Here is a 20,945-nt window from a genome sequence, read left to right as displayed (position 1 = left end):
AAATGAGACTCAATGACCACAAACAACACAGCTGCGTGGTTTGGCGTTTAGTTTCTTTGAGTTTGGGTGTCTTGCTCCTGTGTACGAGTGGTGGGAGTGTCTGTGCCCAGGAGTCTGTGGCATCATAGCCCACCTATGCATTTTGGTGCTGTTTTATTGGAAACAGCATCTTTGTAGTTCAGTGAACACACACTGAGATTTGCTGTCCAGACAGTGTGTGCTCAGAAACTAGTTTCTTCAGCCAGTTAAATGACTTAAAAACTATTTTATACTTGTGCTTAAGCCTTAAGTTGTGTCTTAGCATTTAGTCTCTCTTTAAACTTCATGTTTTGCTAAATTAGCTACAACTTAAAGACAGTTTACATGGGTATCTTTTTTAACTCTAGCTCACACCTGATCTTTCTTTTAAAAAAAGCCTTTATTGACTTGACTGTCTGGAGAGACAGGGAGCAAGGGCAGAGAGAGGTATCACATGGTCCTTTAGCCAGGAATCGCATACTGCGATTACAAGATATGCTCCCTTACCGGTTGACCACCAGACCAGACCCACACATCTCATCTCTTCAATTTATGTAACACTGAATTTAATTTATACCAGTTTGCTGACACTTCTCAGTGAGACATATGATTGACAGTAAAAAAAAAAAAGGAAATGTCTACAACATCTGACTTTAACTTTGATCTCTGGTCATTATCTGTCTCTGAAGCCCTGAAAAATTCAGAAAATCAGATGGAGGCATGTTTAGACAACTTAGTTAAAATCTTTATTGTGTGATGATAAGGCACAAGCTTTACAAGCTTATTTGCTTTTGACTATAATCCGTTCCAGTGGACCAACCGGATGTAGCATTGAAAATAAGCATAACCTACTGAGCCTGTGGGTCAGAAATAACCACTGACACCAGAATTTTGAAGTATAATAGAGAATGTTTAGCAGTGGCAGGATACTGCACCCACTGGGCAGGATCCAGACTTCCTGTTTCCATATCTTATTATCTAATGACATATAACACACTGCGAGGACACAGAATAATACATTTACAGCTGTTCCTCATAAAAAGAAATCTGATTCAAATCTAGAATGAGTATCTGCCACCAAACAACATCTTCACCTGACACAGTCTCAGAGGGAAGAGTGTGATCAGTCGGCTGAATTTCACATTTGATCTGTGTATTATCAGTTATGTAACAAGAGCAGCAGCACATGTCCAGTCCAGTAAATGGGGAGTGACACTGCTACAAGTGTGATTAAACCAGTTTCCTCGCTGCCCAGTCTGAACTGTCAGATGCATCAGTGTGTCCTAAACAGTGTCCAACAGCAGGATGACGTTACGAGTGTTTTATCTGCGTCTGTTGATCCGAGGTGAAGTCCTGCTTCCAGATGAACTCCGGGCAGTACTGGTTGTCATGGTTACAGCTGGCAGAGCAGGTGTAGACAGCCACCGTCCCCCAGTCAATACTGGCTCCTTTAGAGTCCACACATAGACTGTTTAACAGCTGGGGCATCACCTACACACACACACACACAGTTATTACATGAATCGGGTTCCAGCAGATGTAAACAGTGTTCAACAACTGGACTGCTAGCTGTGCAGAGAGGCAGATACAGTCACATAACCCCCTCTTTGATTGTAGTGTTTAAAAAAAAAATCCTTCTGGGCATTTTTATTGAATTACTCAATAACACACATATATTGCATGTTGGCAAATTATTACTATGAAGTTATTAAATAATCATCTAAACATTTTTTTCTACTTCAGGCTGCACACTTAGATGTTTTTCTTTTCCTCCCCACAATGACCTGTGGATGGAAGACATACAGTACAGTGCTCTGTTTTCTGACAAAATCAACAATTACTATTGACAGACGAGGTGATTCTACTGAAGCACTTCCTGCACCAAATCAAGAACATTTCTTAACATATCCACGGCTACGAACCAAGCCCAGGTCCACTTAATTTCTCCATATAATAAAACAACCTGGCTTGTTTTAACAATCAATTCTCATCAACAACATGCACACACACCTTTATGTACTGGGCAAACAATAGCACATTGGCATTCAAGACTGTGGTGGGTGAGAAAATAAAAGCTTGGGAAAGGCACTGAACAGAACTGAAATTAAAGATCGAAAGACTTCAACAGCTCAGATTACTGAGCATTTAATGAGCAGTGACTACCTGAAACTCAAAAACCCTCTTGGCGCCACAGGTGCACGGTGGGATATCCTGATCTGAGGGGATGTGCTGAGAAGAGACCCACAAGGGAGAGCCGCCTCGACTGTAACGCACCACCTAAACATGATACATGAGAGGAAACCATCTGTTTCTAACTGCACATCATCAGTGTGAGGAGAGTCTCTGCTTGTTTAGGAGACTGTGACTGTGTTCCATGAAACGTTTTGTACCGTTTGTTTTTGTTTTTACCTGGTGTGGTTCTGGTGCGATCTTCTTTTTAAACTTCTGGAACACTTTGGTGTCTTCAGTCTCACACATGGCCATCTCCTCCAGGTCTGTCTCTGACAGAGCTGAGAATAGAAAGTCAGGATTAATCCATTAGAGAGATGTACAGATTAACGAACAAGTAATTAACTTTGCACACTTAAAATCAGAGCTACTAAACTAAAACCCTGCAGTGTGTCAGCTATAATTGAAAACCTACTGTCGGCTAAAGAGGGACAGTCTGGACCCCTTTGAGAAACACCTCCTCCATCTTCTCGTTCAGCCTCCTTTGTGTCTTCCTCTTTCCCCTCTTCCTCCTCCTCCTCCTCCTCAGGCTCAGTGACCAGCTCAGACTCAGGGAAGAGGAAGGGAGAGGTTGTGTCTATGGACACTTCTGTACAGACAGAGAGAGACAGACAACACTGATTCATTCATCTGAACTGGAGCTGGAATACTCTAAATGTACCACTGCTCAGGGTAAAATGCTGTTCAGCCTGATTTCTGATCTGAGTGGTTTGGCTAGGACACTGACAACTAGTCAGTGTATGAATGGACAACTAGTAACACCATCACTCCATCAAACACACCTTGGCTGCAGCACTCCTTCTTGTGTGTGTGTTTCCAGTGGAGGGTTTGGTGATGTTTTCCACAGTAGGTCACAGTGTGACAGCGGGAGCAGGCTTTGTTTCCAGGACAACCACACACCCAGCACAGTTTAACTCCGGAGGCAGGCAACATGCTCTGGTCATGTTCAGGATCACTGGGGGGTTCATCCTCTTAAGAAAACAAAGAGGGAGGAGGAAAAAAAACATTGTGTCAACAAGTCAATCAATAACATGTGAACAAAAAGTCTTCCTCAGTGTTTCGCAGGTAGAGCGCCTCCTTTTGCAGCCATTACTTCAACCAAACATCTTCTGTACCCACTACCCAGTCTCTTGCATCTGCCTTTGGGGATTTTTGCTCACTCTTCTTTGTAGAACTCATCAAGTTGAGAGAGGTTGGAGGGACATCTGGCACATACTACCCACTTCAGGTCTGCCTATAACATGTCTATCAGACTGAGGTCTGGCCAATCCAGAGTATGAATCCTCTCTCTCTTAAGCCCTTTCTTAGTAGTTTTACTGGAATGCTTTGGGTCATTTTCTTGTTGCATAACCCATATTCAGCCCAGCTTCAATTCCCTGGATGTGTCCTTTCCTCTCAGCATTGTTGATCTGTGTGGGTACACCTTGGCACTACAGTGGTTTGGTTGGTTTCCTCAGTCTTTTAATCATTGCTGCCCAAACCCACTTTCCTACGGATGTCTCAGTTGACTGGTCTGCCTACTTGATTAAGAGGGCACCCAAATGTGTTCCACCTTAATCTTTTAACTATTTGACTTTACCAAAGCAGAGGTTGACGTTCACTTTTTACTGACATCCTGGCAAGTGCACAAACCTGGTGGAGGGTCATAAGGGTAGAACTCATTCTTCCTGGGTAGCTGACTCCTGAAAACTGAATGGAAAAGAAGAAGAAACAGAATCTCTCAGAAAATATGACAGAAATTCAATGATCAGATGATCCAGAGAACAGATGAGAAATGGTTAAATATAGGAGAGGATGTGGGGAAGGGAGGACAATAAAAGAAAGTGGAGAAGATGTCAAACAGGTACAAGTTATTTTCAGTAATGATTAAACTACTGATTATTTCTCGATTAATTAATTCTATAAAATGTTAAAACATACAGAAAAATGTCTGTTACTATTTCTCAAAGCCTGAGGTGATGATGCCTGACTAACAGTCTAAAAACCAACATACACAAAGACCTGAGAAGCTAACCCGGTGAATGTTTGGCTTTTTTACAAAACTGAAATAATTACTTGATTATGAAAATAGCTGGCAATTAAATTTTCTGTCAACCAACCAACAGATCAATCAATTAATTGTTGATTAATTCACCTCCAATGCTAGATGAGCGATCTCTACTATTGTGTAACAACTAAGACGACAAATGACAAACGTAAAAGCTACAATAAAGGTTCCAGCTACCTTTCATACAGCGGCTGTCGTTGTGTGTGTAGCACTCAGGAGTTTTGCAGCAGAACAGAAAGAGCGTTCTGTGGAAAGTCCTGTCCTGACCAGACACTGGTGCGTACACCTGCAGCAGAGAGGGAGAGGGTTAACTACAGGGAACAGTTCAGGGTCACAGTCAGGATCAGTTCACCCAAGCTCTTTCTCCAAATGTGTAATAAATAAGGTTGTAGATGTTTACATGGAGGTTAATTCACACCTGCAACACTAATATAACTGAGTACAGCTGTGATTTCAACTTTAACTACTATTTCATGGGACAATTCCATCCTAAAAATTTATATCTAAACAATCAAATCATTTCCTCTGAGAAATGTTAGCAAAAGAAACATCAAACTGGTTACTGACCTATCCCACCGCCTGCTGTTTTAAACTGGCCACTCTTAGTTTTTGGTTAAGAGGTATTTCATTTTGTTGCTCCCTCTCTATTGTTTGAAACTTGTATGATGACTTGAATTCATCAACCAGCTGACACTTTTTGGGGAGGTGATTTCACTTCACCCACACCAACATAGAAGTGGTCGTTTACATAAATGAGAGTATTTCAGCTCTGGATCTGAAAATACTTCCATAAGTTACTATCCAAAAAGGCCAGCTGTTCACTAACCTGCAGCAGAAAGACCATGGGCAGGCGACATGTCTCACACTCCAGCTCGGGCAGAGAAGGCAGGCCTCTCTGGCTGAGCCACGCCGGCTTCCCTCCGACTTTACTGGGGAACTGTGGGGACCGCAGCCGCCACGGCTCCGCCTCCTCCAGGAAACCGAGAACCACCTCCGCCGAGGACGTGTTTGTATCGCGGGACATATCAGAGCGGAGGCTGTCTGTCTGTCCGGTGAACAAGCTGTAATAATGACTGTCTAGTGAAAGAGAGTAGTGTCTTTAACCTGTCACAACACAGAGCAACACATGGAACGCTAGTACCGTCCTGAGAAGTGTCCGGTAGGAAACAAACACAGATCGTTCCGGCCTCCAACTCTGGTGTAGAAATATTATGGTACACACTAAAAGGTCATCATCCAGATTTATATCATGTCTGATATTGATATTTAGTGGCTTGCCTGAAACCCGGGGCCCTTATTAAAAATAAGGTTTTAATGATGTTTTATTATTGAATGTCATGTTCCTTTTTCACTCACTAGATGGCGCACATGTCCTGACTGTGGTCTGTTCAAAGGTTTAACAAGTCAGAGTGGTGCTGATAGACCACTAGTCCCAGGTTTACTCAGTATCATTTGGGCCAACATGATTTGATAGTCACAAACTTGTTAGAAATTTGAACAACTTAAAGTACTAATATGATGTGTCCTCTGTCCCCTCTTATAGCTTTATCTTGAAGAGGGAGTGTGTCAAAATCTAGTTTTGAGACCTTAATTGTTTTGGTTTACACTGAGCTTATTTGTAGTAAAGTTTCTTTTTTTTTTTTTTTTTTTATCAATATGTTAATTTTTTTTCTTTGTGTCATGTAATTAACATACCGAAAACCAACACTAATTTTCATTATCAACAGGTCTGATAGTTATCTTCTTTAATAACTGACTGATTGTTTAGTCCATGTTATAAAATGACAAAATGTGGGGGAAAATGTCCATCATAATATAATATAATATAATATAATATAATATAATATAATATAATATAATATAATATAATATAATATAATAATTAGTTCATCGTATAGTACCAGAAGACCGATGTTTCCTAGTGCAGAGGTGGTATGATAAGATGTGGTATGTGATTTCCCAGCAGTGGTTTGTAGATATGAACAGTAACAGACTGATAAAATATATATATATAAAAAAAATAAAATAAAATAAAAAAAGAGGCCAAAAAAAGTTTCTGTAGAAAATCAGGATGACAACCGAAACCTGATGCCCCCCCTCCCTCTGTCTCTCTCTCTCTCTCTCTCTCTCTCACACACACACACACACACACACACACACCGTGATGTCATTTCAGCGGCTGTGTGTGCACCGGATGACTGGACGGACACAGACTGTTACTAACGGATAAGTAACATTAACTGGACCTCTGCTCTTGTCGTGGGACTTTAATCCATGTTTGAATGAACCATGTGGCCGCGGACACAGACTCAGTTTGGGGCTGTGTGGAGAGCGCAGAAGTTCAGACTTTAACCATGGAAACTAAAGGGAAGCGGACAACAGCAAAGTCAGCCCCGCAGATAACGGACCAATGGACGATGTGAAAACTGGACCAAACCGGGACTGAACCTCGTGCCCGGCTGTCCTCCCGCTTCGTGTCACCCTCCTCTCCGTGCCAGATGCCTCCGCGGGGCGATGGGAGCTACAAGCCGGCACCGGTGCCCCCTGCTCCGCCTGTCCCACCGAGGAGGGTCCGGAGCCGGGACAGGGGCTCCGGCAGGACGCGGCGGTCCGGGGCAGGAGCAGGGGCAGGAGCAGGGGCAGCGGAGAGGCGGGTGAAGTGTGTGCTGGTGGGGGACGGAGCTGTGGGGAAAACCAGCCTGGTGGTCAGCTACACCACCAACGGCTATCCCACCGAGTATGTCCCGACTGCGTTTGACAACTTCTCAGGTAAAGGATGGGGGAGACACACTGTGTAAATGTTATATATGGTAGCCTATGTAAGTACATTTTACAGATGTTAAAGACATTTCTCTTAACTAAGAACAAACTATCAGTTCTTGATTAATAAGTCAGTCCTGGGTGTCAAAAATGATGTCTATTTTACACCTCAATAAGTCCATAGGAAGCCAGATCATTTCATATGATCAGCAGAGACTTACATTTACTAAAATCTACCAAAAAATGTTGTTGACTATTTCTGTTGTTCACTCATTTAATTGAATGTTTTCTTTGACATGTTATATTTAAAGGAGTTGGTGTTATTGTCTGTATTTTGACCATATAGATCTTTGGTACTTTCCTTAGAGGAAGGTAGGTTAGACTATGTCTCACACTTGTTTGTGTGTGTGTGTGTGTGTGTGTGTGTGTGTGTGTGTGTGTGTGTGAGCAGCGGTGGTGTCAGTGGACGGGCAGCCAGTCAAACTACAACTCTGTGACACAGCTGGACAGGTCAGTGATCTCAAAACACACACACACACACACACACACACACACACACACACACATAGAGAGAGAGAGAGAGAGAGAGAGAGAGAGAGAGAGAGAGAGAGAGAGCAGCATTTCCTGTTGTTGTTTTATTTAGGTTGGAAACAATGCCTCTGACGGGGGAAGTGATTATTTCTTTCTAGAGTAATGCTGAAATGTCTTTTGATTGTTTTTTGAGTTATTGCCTTTATTTACCGTGAAGGCTACTGGGATACCCTACAAAAGATTTGGAAACAAAATTATTCTTTCTCAGACTCAACAGGCATCTAATGTTTTGTCTTGGAAACCTCTTCTGGGTGCCTCAAAAACATCTAAAGTTTTGCAGCTCTACCCACATATGTTTGTTGGTCACCATTTTACCGTTTACAGCAGAGGAGAAACCAGTTTGACCAGCATGGAGTTCATTAAGGTCTAAACTCCAGGGACTGGGAGATAATTGCTACACAGATTAAGACGAGTTGTTCAGTGGATATATATCTCAGTTAAATTTAGTGTCAGTCTCAGTGGGCTCAGTCTTTGTCGGGAAACTAGCTGTTGGTATCTGGTAGATCCTTCCTAGGAACAACTCTCTGGCACACAGGAAGTGATGCATATGTGTCTACATTTGCAGCTGCTGTTTATGTGAAGAAAAGGATGAGCCACAAGCAGTCAGACAGAGAGCTGATGTTTAGTGTAAAACACTGAACGGTGAATGGAAAAAAGCGAAAAAGAACAAATAACAAACAATAACAAAAATCAACAAAAATGAACACACAGTGTAAAATTAAAAAAAGAAAGAAACAAAGAAAGATGATCATCATCCTCTGTATCAGTGTGTTCTCAGATATGAAGACAAAGTGAATGGGAAGATCACAGGCAGAGGAACGACAGACTGGGAGATCAAGGGAGAGAGAGAAAGTCAGGGAGGAGGAAGGCACATATCTTCATGGTTTATTATCATGTAGCAATAAACAGATCACTCAGTATCACCAGACAACACCTCTTCCTCCTCTTACACACACACGCCAAAAGAGGAAGAGAGGTCTCAAAAGTTTTCCAACTGGTGCGGCTAAATCTGAATCTGCTCTGTTGCTTCCTCCTCTTTGAACTTATCACCCCTTTCTCTTCCTCCTCTTTTTCCTCTTTTCTCCCAATCTCCCATCTAACTTTGTCAGGACAGACAGGGCTGACGGGACGCTGCAGATTACTGCTTGTGCGGCACCTCCTCTGTTTGTCCAGATGCCCTTAAACGCATCATTATGTCTGAATTACTGTATTTATCTCATTGTCTTCCACACTCTCATGGACACCCGCTCTCTCCTGATCTCTCCCAACCTGTCCAGGATGAGTTTGACAAGCTGCGTCCTCTGTGCTACACCAGTGCAGACGTGTTCCTGCTGTGCTTCAGTGTTGTCAGTCCGGCCTCTTTCCAGAACGTTCCTGAGAAGTGGGTCCCAGAGATCCGCAGACATGCCCCCTTTGCTCCGCTCGTCCTCGTTGGCACCCAGTGTGACCTGAGAGAAGATGTCAAGGTGTGGAAAACTGGTTCTGTGCAGCATTTTAACATATACGTAAATCTTTGTATATTCGTTCCTGATTCTTAAACATTCTAATCACCATGTAAACAAATTCCCAGGATGTGATCCAAAGAAGTATCTGACAATGTGTTGCCTAATCTGTTTAGGTTCTCATTGACCTTGCTAAGTATCGGGAGCGGCCCGTGGACCCGGCAGACGCCCAGGACTGTGCGATGGAGATTGGAGCTGTGGCCTACATGGAGTGCTCCTCTCTGACCCAAAAAAATCTTAAAGAAGTGTTCGACACAGCCATACTGGCCAGCCTGCAGAACTACAGCTCCCAAAAGCGCCCGAGAGGGAAGAAGAAACGACGAAAAAAACCAAGGCAGACACCAGACAAGATGAAGAGTCTGTCAAAGTCATGGTGGAAAAGGTACTGCTGTGTGGCCTAGAACAGACCTGTGATGGGTTTGGGTCTTGCTGGTGGCGGGGTCCGAGACTTTGATCCTCTGTTGACTTTATCATGGTCTGGATTCAGCTTGGTTTGGGTTCTACCTGGACTTGTTTTCAGTTTGGGTTTCTCTCTAATGGTGCCTGATGTTGAGCAGGACCTCGACTGGAGTGTGGCTGAGAACCAAAGTAAGACTGTCATGGATCTAAAGTGCTTTTGTTCAAAGAGGAGGCTTTAGTCTTATCGTGGATTAGATTTACTACTGAGCCCAGCCTGGTTCTAGCAGAACCTGCTCTGAAGCAGTGCTGCTGTGTGGTAGAACGAACCAGGGATTTCTGTGCTTAAATGTCCTCTTCCTAACCCAGTTTTAATCTTAGCCTGGCTCTAGTATCAGGTAGGTGCTCCCTGCGCTCCTGGAATTGGAAACCGGTATGACCCAGGGCTTTTTTTTGGCTAGCAGATGATCCTTTCCAAGTCATGGTGAATGTGATAATGTTGCCTAAACTGGCCCAGATCTCCCAACCTACTATGGATTTATGTAACCTCATTAAGTAGCCTGGAAAGGACCTGGACTGTCTGCAGATTATACATGTTATTCATGGTGACCTTAATGAAACTGTATCGATTCTTAGCCATTTTTCTGACTGGTTTCTAACTTTAGTTTGGTTTCCAATACTCATGATTAGAAAGAACCCCACCTGATCATTTCATCACTGAATGTGATTTAAGACAAAACTTAGTCAACAAATCAAACCCATGATTAAATTTAGAGCTGCTTTTTATAACTGGGGTCATTGTTGTTCTAATGAAAGAAATTACTTCATTAAGCAGCTAATAATTTGATCCTGGTCACATGCACAGTTTACTGCTGTGTAGCCTACAAACCTAATCTGGAGCCAGCATCATGGTTTGTATTTTATTTTAGTCTGGATCTGTTCTGTGTGTAAGGTTAGATCTGGCCTGGTCTTCAGTGTCCAGGTGCTGATTGGCCCAGAATGAAGCCAGACAGTGAGTAACTTTGGTAAAATTCACATTATATTTTATTTGGAAAACAACTGATGCCAATGTCTTTCTTCCCCATGAGGATAAAAATCTATTTTTGCCTTGTTCAAAATCAACACCTATGTATCTTTACTCAAGCAAGATTTCCAAAAAATAATTGGACAGGGAATCCTACAACAATGTCTTAGTACTAGCAAATGATGTGGAACAAGACTGTCTGAATATTCATGTGATGAATAAAAAGTCAAATCTTTACCCAAGAAGACACAACACTGTATCCAGGGGTCAGTGACCTACTTCAGGTTTTCACCGGTAGCTGTGCTAGTTTATCATCCTCATCTATCCTACGTTAGTACTGACAGACTGTAGAGTCTGTGAAAATTGACTGGTACCAATGTGGTTTGGTTAAATACACATTTGTGTTGTGGTGGTTGACTGTAGCCTGGCTCACACTTGTTCTTAATGGGACAGGAGGACATTTTGCAGTTTTGGTGTTTTGCTCCTCTTCACCATGATCATGTTGTTCCTCAAGCAACAACATTGCTCAGTACTGTAGCCCGGTGACTCCTCTAGAGCACATTTTCCCACATGTAAAGGAGGAACTCAGTCTAAAACTGAGAACATCCTGTCAGCCAGTAACATACATCAGCAGGCACAAGTTACAACACTATATATGGGTTTCAGATAATTGTACTGCTTGGGGCATGTTTGATTTATGTTTCCAGATACTGAAACAGCCTTAAGTGTGAGCACTTAGGAAAAAAACAAAATGTGCTCAGCTATTTGTTTGTGTAGGTTTGTAGCTAGAAAATTATTCTGAACAAGCAAAGTTGGGTTTTTCCAAGCTTTTTAAAGCAATTGTGTATGTAAGACTGTGAAGTTTGAATTGTGTACATATACAGTGAAATCTTTAGTAGTTATGAACTATAGTTTGATTCATCATGTTTGTTGCTCTGCATTTGCTCCATTTACACAAAAATCTGATCTTTCTGCTTATTACAGTGGCATCATTTCAACCACTCTGAATCCATGCTGCTTTCATACTACAGAGACATCCATTGTCCATCCTATATCTGCTGTATGCTCTGTTAGTTCTGCAGCCTGTTCTCTCTCCAACAGATTCAGTTTTATATGTATATGTATAAGCAGAAATAAAAAGGCAAACTGAAATCCAAAATGTGTGGCTGTCAAATACTCAACTGCCACACCTTCCTTTATACATTGTAGTTGCTGAGATAAGAACAAAACCCAATAATTTAACTATTTCTCTGCAATGTCTTCATCTGAATGGCTCTTTGTGTTAGAGTCACAGCAGCAGAAGGAAAAAGGGTGCAACCAGGTTGCAGTCTGTAATGAACTGAAGTAGCTCTGCTGTGGTTTAGTGCATATGCAACATAATCATCCATACTAATTAGACATAAACACAAAAAGGACTTTCACTCTCACATTTCTTTATTCTAAACTTCTGTCTGGAAAAAAATTTAAACCTTCGTCTGAGCAGTCACCCAGAGTTTGTATGTTAAAATGTCACGGTTCAAGGTCAACATCTGCACAGTGTTCACTGTTCCACCTCACAACATTTCATTTGACAACTAATATTCAGCTGATTTTGCTCATAGTGATTCACACCAGTAATGTCAGCAATAACTCTGCTGGTCTGGAGAGGGGTTTGGTAAATCCTCAGCTCAGGGTGAGCAATAAGTCATATACTTAGTGTGAAATAAATATTATTCCAGGATCTGAAAACCCTGAGCCAACAGTAATCTTACCACAGGATTAAGAGTAGTATGAAAGCCCTGTTAGAGAAAAAGTGAAGCAGAAGTTTTTCTGGTGTATTTCTTCCCTGTAAACTTCAGCCAACTTTTTTCAAAGTTAGTTCTCTACTGGTGTGAAATGGATTGAGCTGTGGTGTGCCATGAAAATAATGCTATTTAGGAAGTTAAGCTTACTCAAAAAAACAAAAAACAAAACAAAACCCAGTTTGCTGTCTTTCAGGTGCACATTTTAGTGGAGGATCTGATGATACAATACAGATATCAGTGCCTCATTTTCACCCAGATAGTCCCCAGTCTCTTTTATACTTTTCTGTTATACTCTACTAAGTTAAATATACATTTGTGTATATGTATATACATTTGTGTCCTAAGACACTGAACTTGATGTTGGCACCAAAATTTTGCTTTCTACTAGATGAGCCTGCAAAAAATGTCCTTATGTAACTCAAACTGATCCTCATTTTTTGTACAGTCTGGCTACAAGCTGTATACTAATACCAATAGGCTATTTACAGTGTTGTTCTCCAATACTAATCTGAGAATGCTGTGTTAAATGTAAAGCTGTGACTTCTGATTTTCAGTTACTGGAGCGGTTTAGTAGTTTTCTGCTAAAGATGTTACAACTACAACTGAATGGACTCACTGTGTCGATGTCTTACTCAGGATAGCAAATGTATTGTTTCTCACTGGGGAGAAGGCATAATAAGTTGCTTGTCTTGCTGTCTTGTCTGGAGCCTTGGGTGATGGTGGATTTAAGTAGGCTAAAGGTCACACAGACCCTTATGATAGCTGGCATTTCCTCTGCCAGGTCTTACAATTTTTTTTTTTTTTTTTTTTTTTTTTTTCCAGTTTTCAGTTTTTAAATTCACAATTTATAGAGCATAAGTTTCTCATTACAGTGAGTTTGTTTGCATGCAGCATGTGATCTTGGCCTGCATTCATACTGAGAAAAATATAAACCTGGGTTGATTTATTAATGTTTAAATACATTAGAACACCATGAATGATATCTTGGTATGTTGCCGCTCAGTTAGTCAACAATAGCTTGCCTGTGTCTAGAAAAGGATTTTACACGTAGAATGAATCCATCTTTGTTCCGGTTCTCCTCTCTTTATGTGGCCTATAACACTAACATATAAATTAGCTTGCGTTATAATCCTTTAAAGCGAGTAACTTCATCTGAACAGCATCCACTCTGGCCTTGACTGACATTTATGGGATAATGTTATTTGCTGAAACACAGTAATACAACTAGAGAGGAGTCCTAAAGCCAGCTAACTGACTCAGTAATGTTTCTAACTGAGGTAAACAAACATCAGCTAACATAAGGTCCTGGTCCTACCAGACCAAGTAAGGCTGTAGCAGCAAAACCCTTATGTGTATTGAACTGAACAGTGGTGCATGTTTCTGCTTTTAAATCCAGTTTTTCATGTGTAAGATTAAGATTGTGCTGTTCCTTGTTTCAAAAGTTATGTAGTCTGACTTTAATGTTTTAACTGCTTTTTAGAAGCCAGAATAAGCTGGTTGATCCTCAGCAGTATGTGTCCTGTGTGACAGATGTATGGTTTTGTAACGTGGAACAGATGGGTCTCAGAAAGTGAAGTGTAGTGTGTAATGAAGAGACATGATGATGACTGTCCGCTAGGTAGACAGAGTATTGCGCTGCACAGTTGGTGTTTAGTTGGAGGTGAGACAGAAATGTCAGTGTTGTGCGTTTGGCGTGTGCAATGTCTGTGCTTTGACTTGCCATAAAGACATTTAGTGGTGGTCTATCGGAGTATAATCACAGTGACTGGCTTCAGTTTGTGTGTTGGAACTGATTTTGTGCCAAAAAAGAATAATAGACAGTTTTACTGTTAATTATCTGTACTGCTTACATTGTGATGTATAGAATGCTTATGCTTATGTGCTAGTCAGTAGTACTGTAATTGTCTCAGTGTGAGTACTGTCAGATGTCACAGACCTTAGTACTTTTTCATGTTTGATTTGCTTCAGTGTTTTCTGATAAACAGCCATCTGATAAAAATGAGACTTTTTCTCTATGTGAATGACCTTTGTTTACTGTCAGCAAAGTCAACCTTGTTAGACTTAACTAAATACAACATTCACATCACTAAATATCCACATATTCTTACTGTTTTTGACACAGAAATATCCCACGAAGCCCAGTGAGTTTAAACAAGAAGACAAAGCCTAGGGAAATGGACGAAATGGTTCATTCCTGAGATTTAATTAATTTTTCATTGAGGTTGATACCCCCTAAGGCACACCTGAACTCACTCACATAGGACACCAGCTGAGAACTTCTGTTGGGAGACCGACCCTCTCTGCCTGTGTGAAACATCGCAGTGTTTTTTATTTTCCCTGTGTATAAAAACATGGTAACAGATAATGTGCTGCTTCATTCTGCTCACACTGAATTCTCTGTTGATCTGAGGACGTCAGTCAAACGAAGATGTGTTTGTACAGAAGTTTTATACCCTGAGAAATAAAGATTATTTGTTTTAATACATGCTGTGTTTTGTTGATTTTGAAGCTTGGTGCTCAGTGGTGGGACTGGGAATGTAAGTGTGTTTAAATATAACTCCTGGACGTATGTAACCTCGTACCTCGGCTGTGTCACAAGAGCCCACAGGCTGAAAATGATAATATGTTGTTTTTTTACATGAACAGATAGTTTGTCTGTATCAGAAAAGTAACTTTAAATACTCATCAGACTGGTCAGCAGTGTGACACAAATAAAGCAAACTCTTGACTCACAACACATGGCTTTTTTTGGTTGCCTGGGCTCCGAGTTGGACGTGTTTTTACATGTTGTTGTGGCTGAAGTAATGTTTTGGAACTGTGCAGCACTCTTTGTGATAACCAAGTGCAACAACCATGCCGTGCTCAGCTGATGCACATCAAGGGAGAGGGGATAAGATGGAGACACACTCGTCCTAAAGCACACAAACACAGAAAAGTCTCGCTCACACACACACACACACACACACACACACACACACACACACACACACACACACACACACACACACACACACACAAACACAGAGCACCCACAGAAAGTCATCCAACTTCAGACTGGATCATTGTAAACAGTCTCTCTGCTTCCAGGCCCTCATGGTTATGCAAGAGCTTTATTTTGAAGGCTGTCATGTGACATTTGGTTTGTGGCATGTCTCTGTTCTTGGAGACTGTGTGTGTGTGTGAGAGAGAGAGTGTGTAGGGGTTGGGGGTGGGGGCATGCACTGACTTTAACTCTGTCTGGGAAACAAACTACTTTGCTCTACCTGACGACACAGAGTTAGTGCATAATGAAAAGGCTGTTAGAGCAGCTGCTCTGTGCCAGGTCCTGTTTGATGATATTATTCAGCTGTTACCCCTCCTCCATGAGTGGGCTCGACATCGACTGATAAAATTATCCTCTAAAATGTAATAATCTTGAATTGAACTCTGCTGGAAAAGCAACATCACTAAGCCTGCAAATGTTATGCCACCATTCTCTTATTGTCAGCAGCTTTTCAGTTTTGACATAATGCTTTTTATTCATGATCCAAACCTCACAAGACCTGTAACAGCTGATTACGTAATAACAGTATATAATGAAATGTTTGCTAAAAATGTAATAAATGGCCCCCTAGATGGGTTTTAAATCTAAGCGGCCTATTAATGAACCTTGTGATAACACTTTGAAACTGTAGATGTTTGATACAGTACTGAAAACCTTTATCAGTTGTAAACACATGTAACATCCAAATGAAACTTGAGATATCTGTAGATTTCTGTTGCTGCCAACATCATTATGTGAAATTAGGGCCCTGGAAATCTTTGTACTGCCAGTTTAAAATGGTTTCCAAAGCTTTTTTTAAAAATGTGTTTTCACCCTGTCATTATATCATGTTGTTCAAGATTTCTATTTGTTTAGAGTGACATGCTAGCCACATCCTGTGTTTGGCTGTTGTTTTCAGTCATTTCCAGACATATAATTGTGAAAAAAGTCATTTAAAACCACTCATCACGCAGTTAGACAGGTGTTTTATCATTGTGGTGATATTCACACATGGAGAAAGAAAAAACAGAGATACAGAGGGATGTAACCTCTGAGAAAAATGTGTTACATATAGGATGTTTATGTTTAGCTACTTGTTGCAAAATGCTACAGTCACATATGCTCGCATACAAACAAAAGGAAAACTGTCAGTACTCAAGGCTTTGGTTCGAGGCTCAGCTCCAGATCATTTTATAATTTTATAGCCTCTCTCTTTGTCTCGACGTGTGTGTGTGTGTGTGTGTGTGTGTGTGTGTGTGTGTGTGCACACGCCTTACATAACATAAAGTATGAAGGGCCAGAGTGACATCAGTGCTGACTCTTAATGAGCAGAGTTGAAATACAATCTCCTCTCTCCTAACAAGCTATAACCCCAGTCCATGTGTGTGTAGACAGCTGCTCCAGTGTGCACGTGTGTGTTCAAAAAAAAGAGACAGCAGAGAAAAGAACATTAGACGGGGCGACAGATGGGGAGGAGGAGAGAGAAGAACACTAACGGATAAATAACCTTATAGAAAGTGACAGCGTGACAGTTAAAAAGACAAACAGAACTTCACAGAGAATTATAACATTTGAAGCATCTCCTGCTCAGACTGGGAAGCTTTGACATTCACAGTATGGACAGTAAATGTTCTGGAAATTTAAAGCCAAAGTGTGGCAACCCTGCATTTTGGGACTTTGTTTGTTTGTGTGTGTGTGTGTGTGTGTGTGTAAGACTTCCACCACCTGCACTTTGGACAAGCTCAAGTAGAGACACAAGGATTTGCATTTAATTCCAATACAGTGTAGTGTAGTGTGTCCTACACATTACATTCATGTAGCAGGCTACTAAATAGTTTTCCCAATTATGTAATCACTGGCTGAAAAGTTCAGAGGCAATGCTTTTTTTCTGAATGAATGACCATTAAAAAAGTTGAATGATGATTTAATCATTGCAAGCAGCTGCTGTTTTATAATATTATATTCTGGTGTGATAGAAATGAAACAGGATGTCAGAGAACATTTTACTGACAAATTCAGTATCAACATTTTTGAGACTTGTCAAACACATGAAGGTAAAGTTAAATGTTATACATTATGCTTCCTTCCTAACATATTCGGTGTTGCAGATTATTTATACATGTAATTGGTAAGAGATGGGGTTGATTATCAGAGCCTTATTTCCCAGGTTTTATCCATAAGAACTTATTTTTTTAACTTTGATATCATTACAGAACATTTTATTTACTGGTGGTTGTAGAAACCTTTTCACAGACATTTTGAGACGCTGAGGTGGGAAAAATCACAGACAGAAATAATAAAATCACTGATGTCTGTTGCTTCAGTTTAAGGCTCCTGGTACATATTCATGCTGGCTCACTGTCACACATTTGTCGCTGACAAACTCAACGAGACACTGATTCCTGTGACAGCTGAAATGAACGCTGATCTCAGCCTGACCTGACCCATGAAAACTGTTTGGCTCTGCTGCTACTCAAAGCTTAACCCTCACCTTAAAAAGCCAAGTCTGAATCAGAAGATGAGTCATGAGATTTTTTTTTTTGCCTTCACTGTGTGATTAATGCAAGTACACATACAGACAAGACTGACACACACTCACAGGAATCTTTAGTGGACAAGTGAAGCTGCTGCCTGAATAGGCTTTATCTCTGCTGCCATACAAACACACTTTTTCCTCTTTTCCTTCCTTTTCTTATCACTCTGGGTCTTTTTCTGTATTTTCCTGTCAAACACACCCTCCTCTGCTCTGTCTCAGCTTGTCCCTGTCCCTCATCATCCCTCACTGTTCATCATTCCACCTCTTCTCTCTGTTTCTTGCGCTACATCGCTACAGGTTGTTTGTTTGAATAATCTTGTCATGAGGTGTGTGTTGTGAATTGTGAATTGACACAGTTGAGAAACAACGTGACACGCACAGTTTACATGCCCACAGCCCCCCCTCACTCTCCTCCTCTCCTGTGGACTGCTAACAACAGCTGACCACTGAGTTTACATAAACACATTATGGTTGATAACGCCACATACATCACGGTCAAGGTCAAGATGTTCTACATTTTCAGCTTGATCATATCCCTGTACAATGAATAGTCACACTAGTATTTCATTTGGTATCATTACACAAGCAGTGTAATGACAAGGTGTTTGATGTGACTTTGCCAAAGAAGACAGCATGAACATGAGTTTTGTGAGGATTTTCATTTTTAAGAGATTAGTGTTACTGTGTTTCTAGACTAATAACTATATCTGATTTAACTGGCTACTGTTAAAGTGGGTTTACAGGAAGAGATAAAAGCTCTCAGTAATAATTTCTTCACACAGCTCTCAGTCTGCAACAGCCGGCACCAGAGTTGATTCACACAGAGAGTTCCAGATATGTGCTCCAGTCATCATATACACCACACTGTATATAAGGGAAGTATAATGTGAAAAATAAGGGTTAGGCCTAAATGAGCTTGGGGTCTTCAGTCTTTGATTTGCTGTATTACATTTGTCCTCATTTCTGTAAACCACACTTGTCCTGGTTCCATGCTAACAGCCTGCAACATTCTGAACAGTGTTTCCTTGGTAACAACCAGTGACACCTGCTGACCAGTGTTTCCATGGTGACAGCTTGTGACATATGCAGTGCCAGTGCCACCAAATAAAAAACTAAACTAAAAATAAAATAAAATAAAATAAATAAAAACTAAAAACCTGGAAATATACAGTAGTAAGGTCATGTTTTTATTTATCCAAGCTATCCTGAGCCTGAATGATGAGTTACCATTAGTGCTGAGCACTGCCACCTGAAGAGGCCACAGCAGTTTAGCTCTGATACTGATCTGTATTACATTGATTTCATGCTTATGGAGGTTATCTTTTATTGTCACACTCTGCTGAAATTTTCCAGCAAAACATCCTTGTAATTGTTGAATTTTTCCAGGAGGTAGAATTTTTTTTGCTCAAGTGGACAGAGCTGACTGGTTTGATGCAATTGTTCAGTTAGCCATATTTTTAAGTTTGTAAAAAAGTCTTAACTTACCCAGAATCCACGGCATATGACTCCTGTTTAAGATAACTTTGTGCAGCAGATGACTGAAATCTGAAATCTGACCATTAGTTTACTCTTATCCATAGTCAAAGTCTATCTTTGTGTACCAGCCCCAGACAAGACTTCAAACATTTTTCATTGCAGAGGGGGCAGAAGAACACAGGTGTGACCAATCACATTAATGACTGTCAGTGTCGCAGTGAACCATGAACAGGGAGCCTAAAAGTGCAGCAGGAACCTATAACTGAATCACCCACATAAAATGCAGCCATCATTAAATTTATTAAAGACATTGCTTTTACTCCATGACGTGTTGAAATGTCCACAGTTTAAAAGGTCAGTTGAGCAGTCAGTTTTAATGACTAGGGATGAGTAGTTAGAGACAAACTATGTGAATCCACATAGACTGAAAGTTGTAGGCCAAACCAGAGGTTTATGATACTTACATGTTTTGTTCACCAAGATAATCACAAATGATTAGATATGATTTCTGGAGCCTAAATACAGTTGTCAGAGGTAAAAAGTTAATGGCTAGAAATGAACTGGACTAATTCTGAATACACTAAATGTGAGTGTGTGTATATATGTATATGTGTATATATATATATATATATATATATATATATATATATATATATACACACACACTGAACACACTACACACACACACACCTTGAAGGTCTTTAACTGTTCAAAGAAGACACTTTAAATATATATAAAACATGCACACTGAATATGCTCTGAACACACACATTGTAGACATTGAACATACAGACACAGACACATACAAACACACACACACACACACACACACACACACACACACACACACACACACAAATGCACACTTCTGGGAAACAGGGATTAGTAACTGATATTGAGAGGTGGGAGACTACAGCTTCCCTCTGTGGCCTCTTAAACCAGATGTAACCAGCTGGCACACACACACACACAAATACACACACACAAACACACAGAAAGTTCCCAGTGAGCAGGCTTGTGGCCAGAACTTTTGTCCTTTTCTCTGTGAGCTGGCACATAATGGAGAGAGAGAGAGAGAGAGAGAGAGAGAGAGAGAGAGAGAGAGAGAGGAGAGAGCGTGGGGGTGGGGGGGGGATTAGCTAAGAGTTCAAAGACGCTGCTTCAATGCATCTTTATAGCCAATGAATCTCTGTGGTGGAGGACAAAAGCTCCTTGAAGGTCTTTAACTGTTCAACTTGTATCACATCTCTGATCAGTTGCTTAAATGAAACATTTGAATCTTCGTCTTCATATTAAAATAACAGACAGAAAACTGAGTGAATGTTGCACAAAAACACCACCCTCTCAGAGATAAAAACCTCAAATGCAGAGAAAGTGAGAGCACTGTCGAAATACAATGTGTAAGAGTGTGTTTGTGTATTTAAGATGAGTAAATGTGTTTGTTTAAGCCAAAACAGCTAAGTGGGGGAGCGAGTGGGTGTGTGATGTTGAAGTAGTAACTGTAGGGAGTCAGGTTCATCAGATAGACTCTATGAGTCATGGGACGCTGAACCTGAAAGT

At 40.8% G+C, this 20,945-nt stretch overlaps 2 protein-coding genes across 2 annotated transcripts; one reads left to right on the top strand and one right to left on the bottom strand.

Annotated features, from left to right (window-relative positions):
* Positions 1–741: 741 nt before the first annotated feature.
* On the bottom strand, positions 742–5,464 carry pdcd2 (programmed cell death 2). The gene is made up of 8 exons (XM_018667015.2): positions 5,121–5,464; positions 4,472–4,580; positions 3,880–3,936; positions 3,030–3,218; positions 2,663–2,836; positions 2,428–2,528; positions 2,182–2,295; positions 742–1,509 (listed from the first exon to the last, which is right to left on the bottom strand). The coding sequence occupies exons 1-8, from the start codon at positions 5,316–5,318 to the stop codon at positions 1,330–1,332; spliced, it is 1,122 nt and encodes a 373-aa protein (XP_018522531.1). The 5' UTR covers positions 5,319–5,464; the 3' UTR covers positions 742–1,329.
* A 981-nt stretch (positions 5,465–6,445) lies between these two features.
* Positions 6,446–14,834, top strand: rhoua (ras homolog family member Ua). Its single transcript, XM_018666885.2, has 4 exons — positions 6,446–7,063; positions 7,506–7,564; positions 8,923–9,111; positions 9,264–14,834. The coding sequence occupies exons 1-4, from the start codon at positions 6,793–6,795 to the stop codon at positions 9,546–9,548; spliced, it is 804 nt and encodes a 267-aa protein (XP_018522401.1). The 5' UTR covers positions 6,446–6,792; the 3' UTR covers positions 9,549–14,834.
* Positions 14,835–20,945: the final 6,111 nt, after the last annotated feature.

Source organism: Lates calcarifer, linkage group LG2 (genome assembly GCF_001640805.2).
Source record: "Lates calcarifer isolate ASB-BC8 linkage group LG2, TLL_Latcal_v3, whole genome shotgun sequence".
Taxonomy (NCBI): domain Eukaryota; kingdom Metazoa; phylum Chordata; class Actinopteri; family Centropomidae; genus Lates; species Lates calcarifer.
The sequence above is the reverse complement of the archived record's forward strand: the minus strand, read 5'-3'. Positions and strand labels throughout refer to the sequence as shown.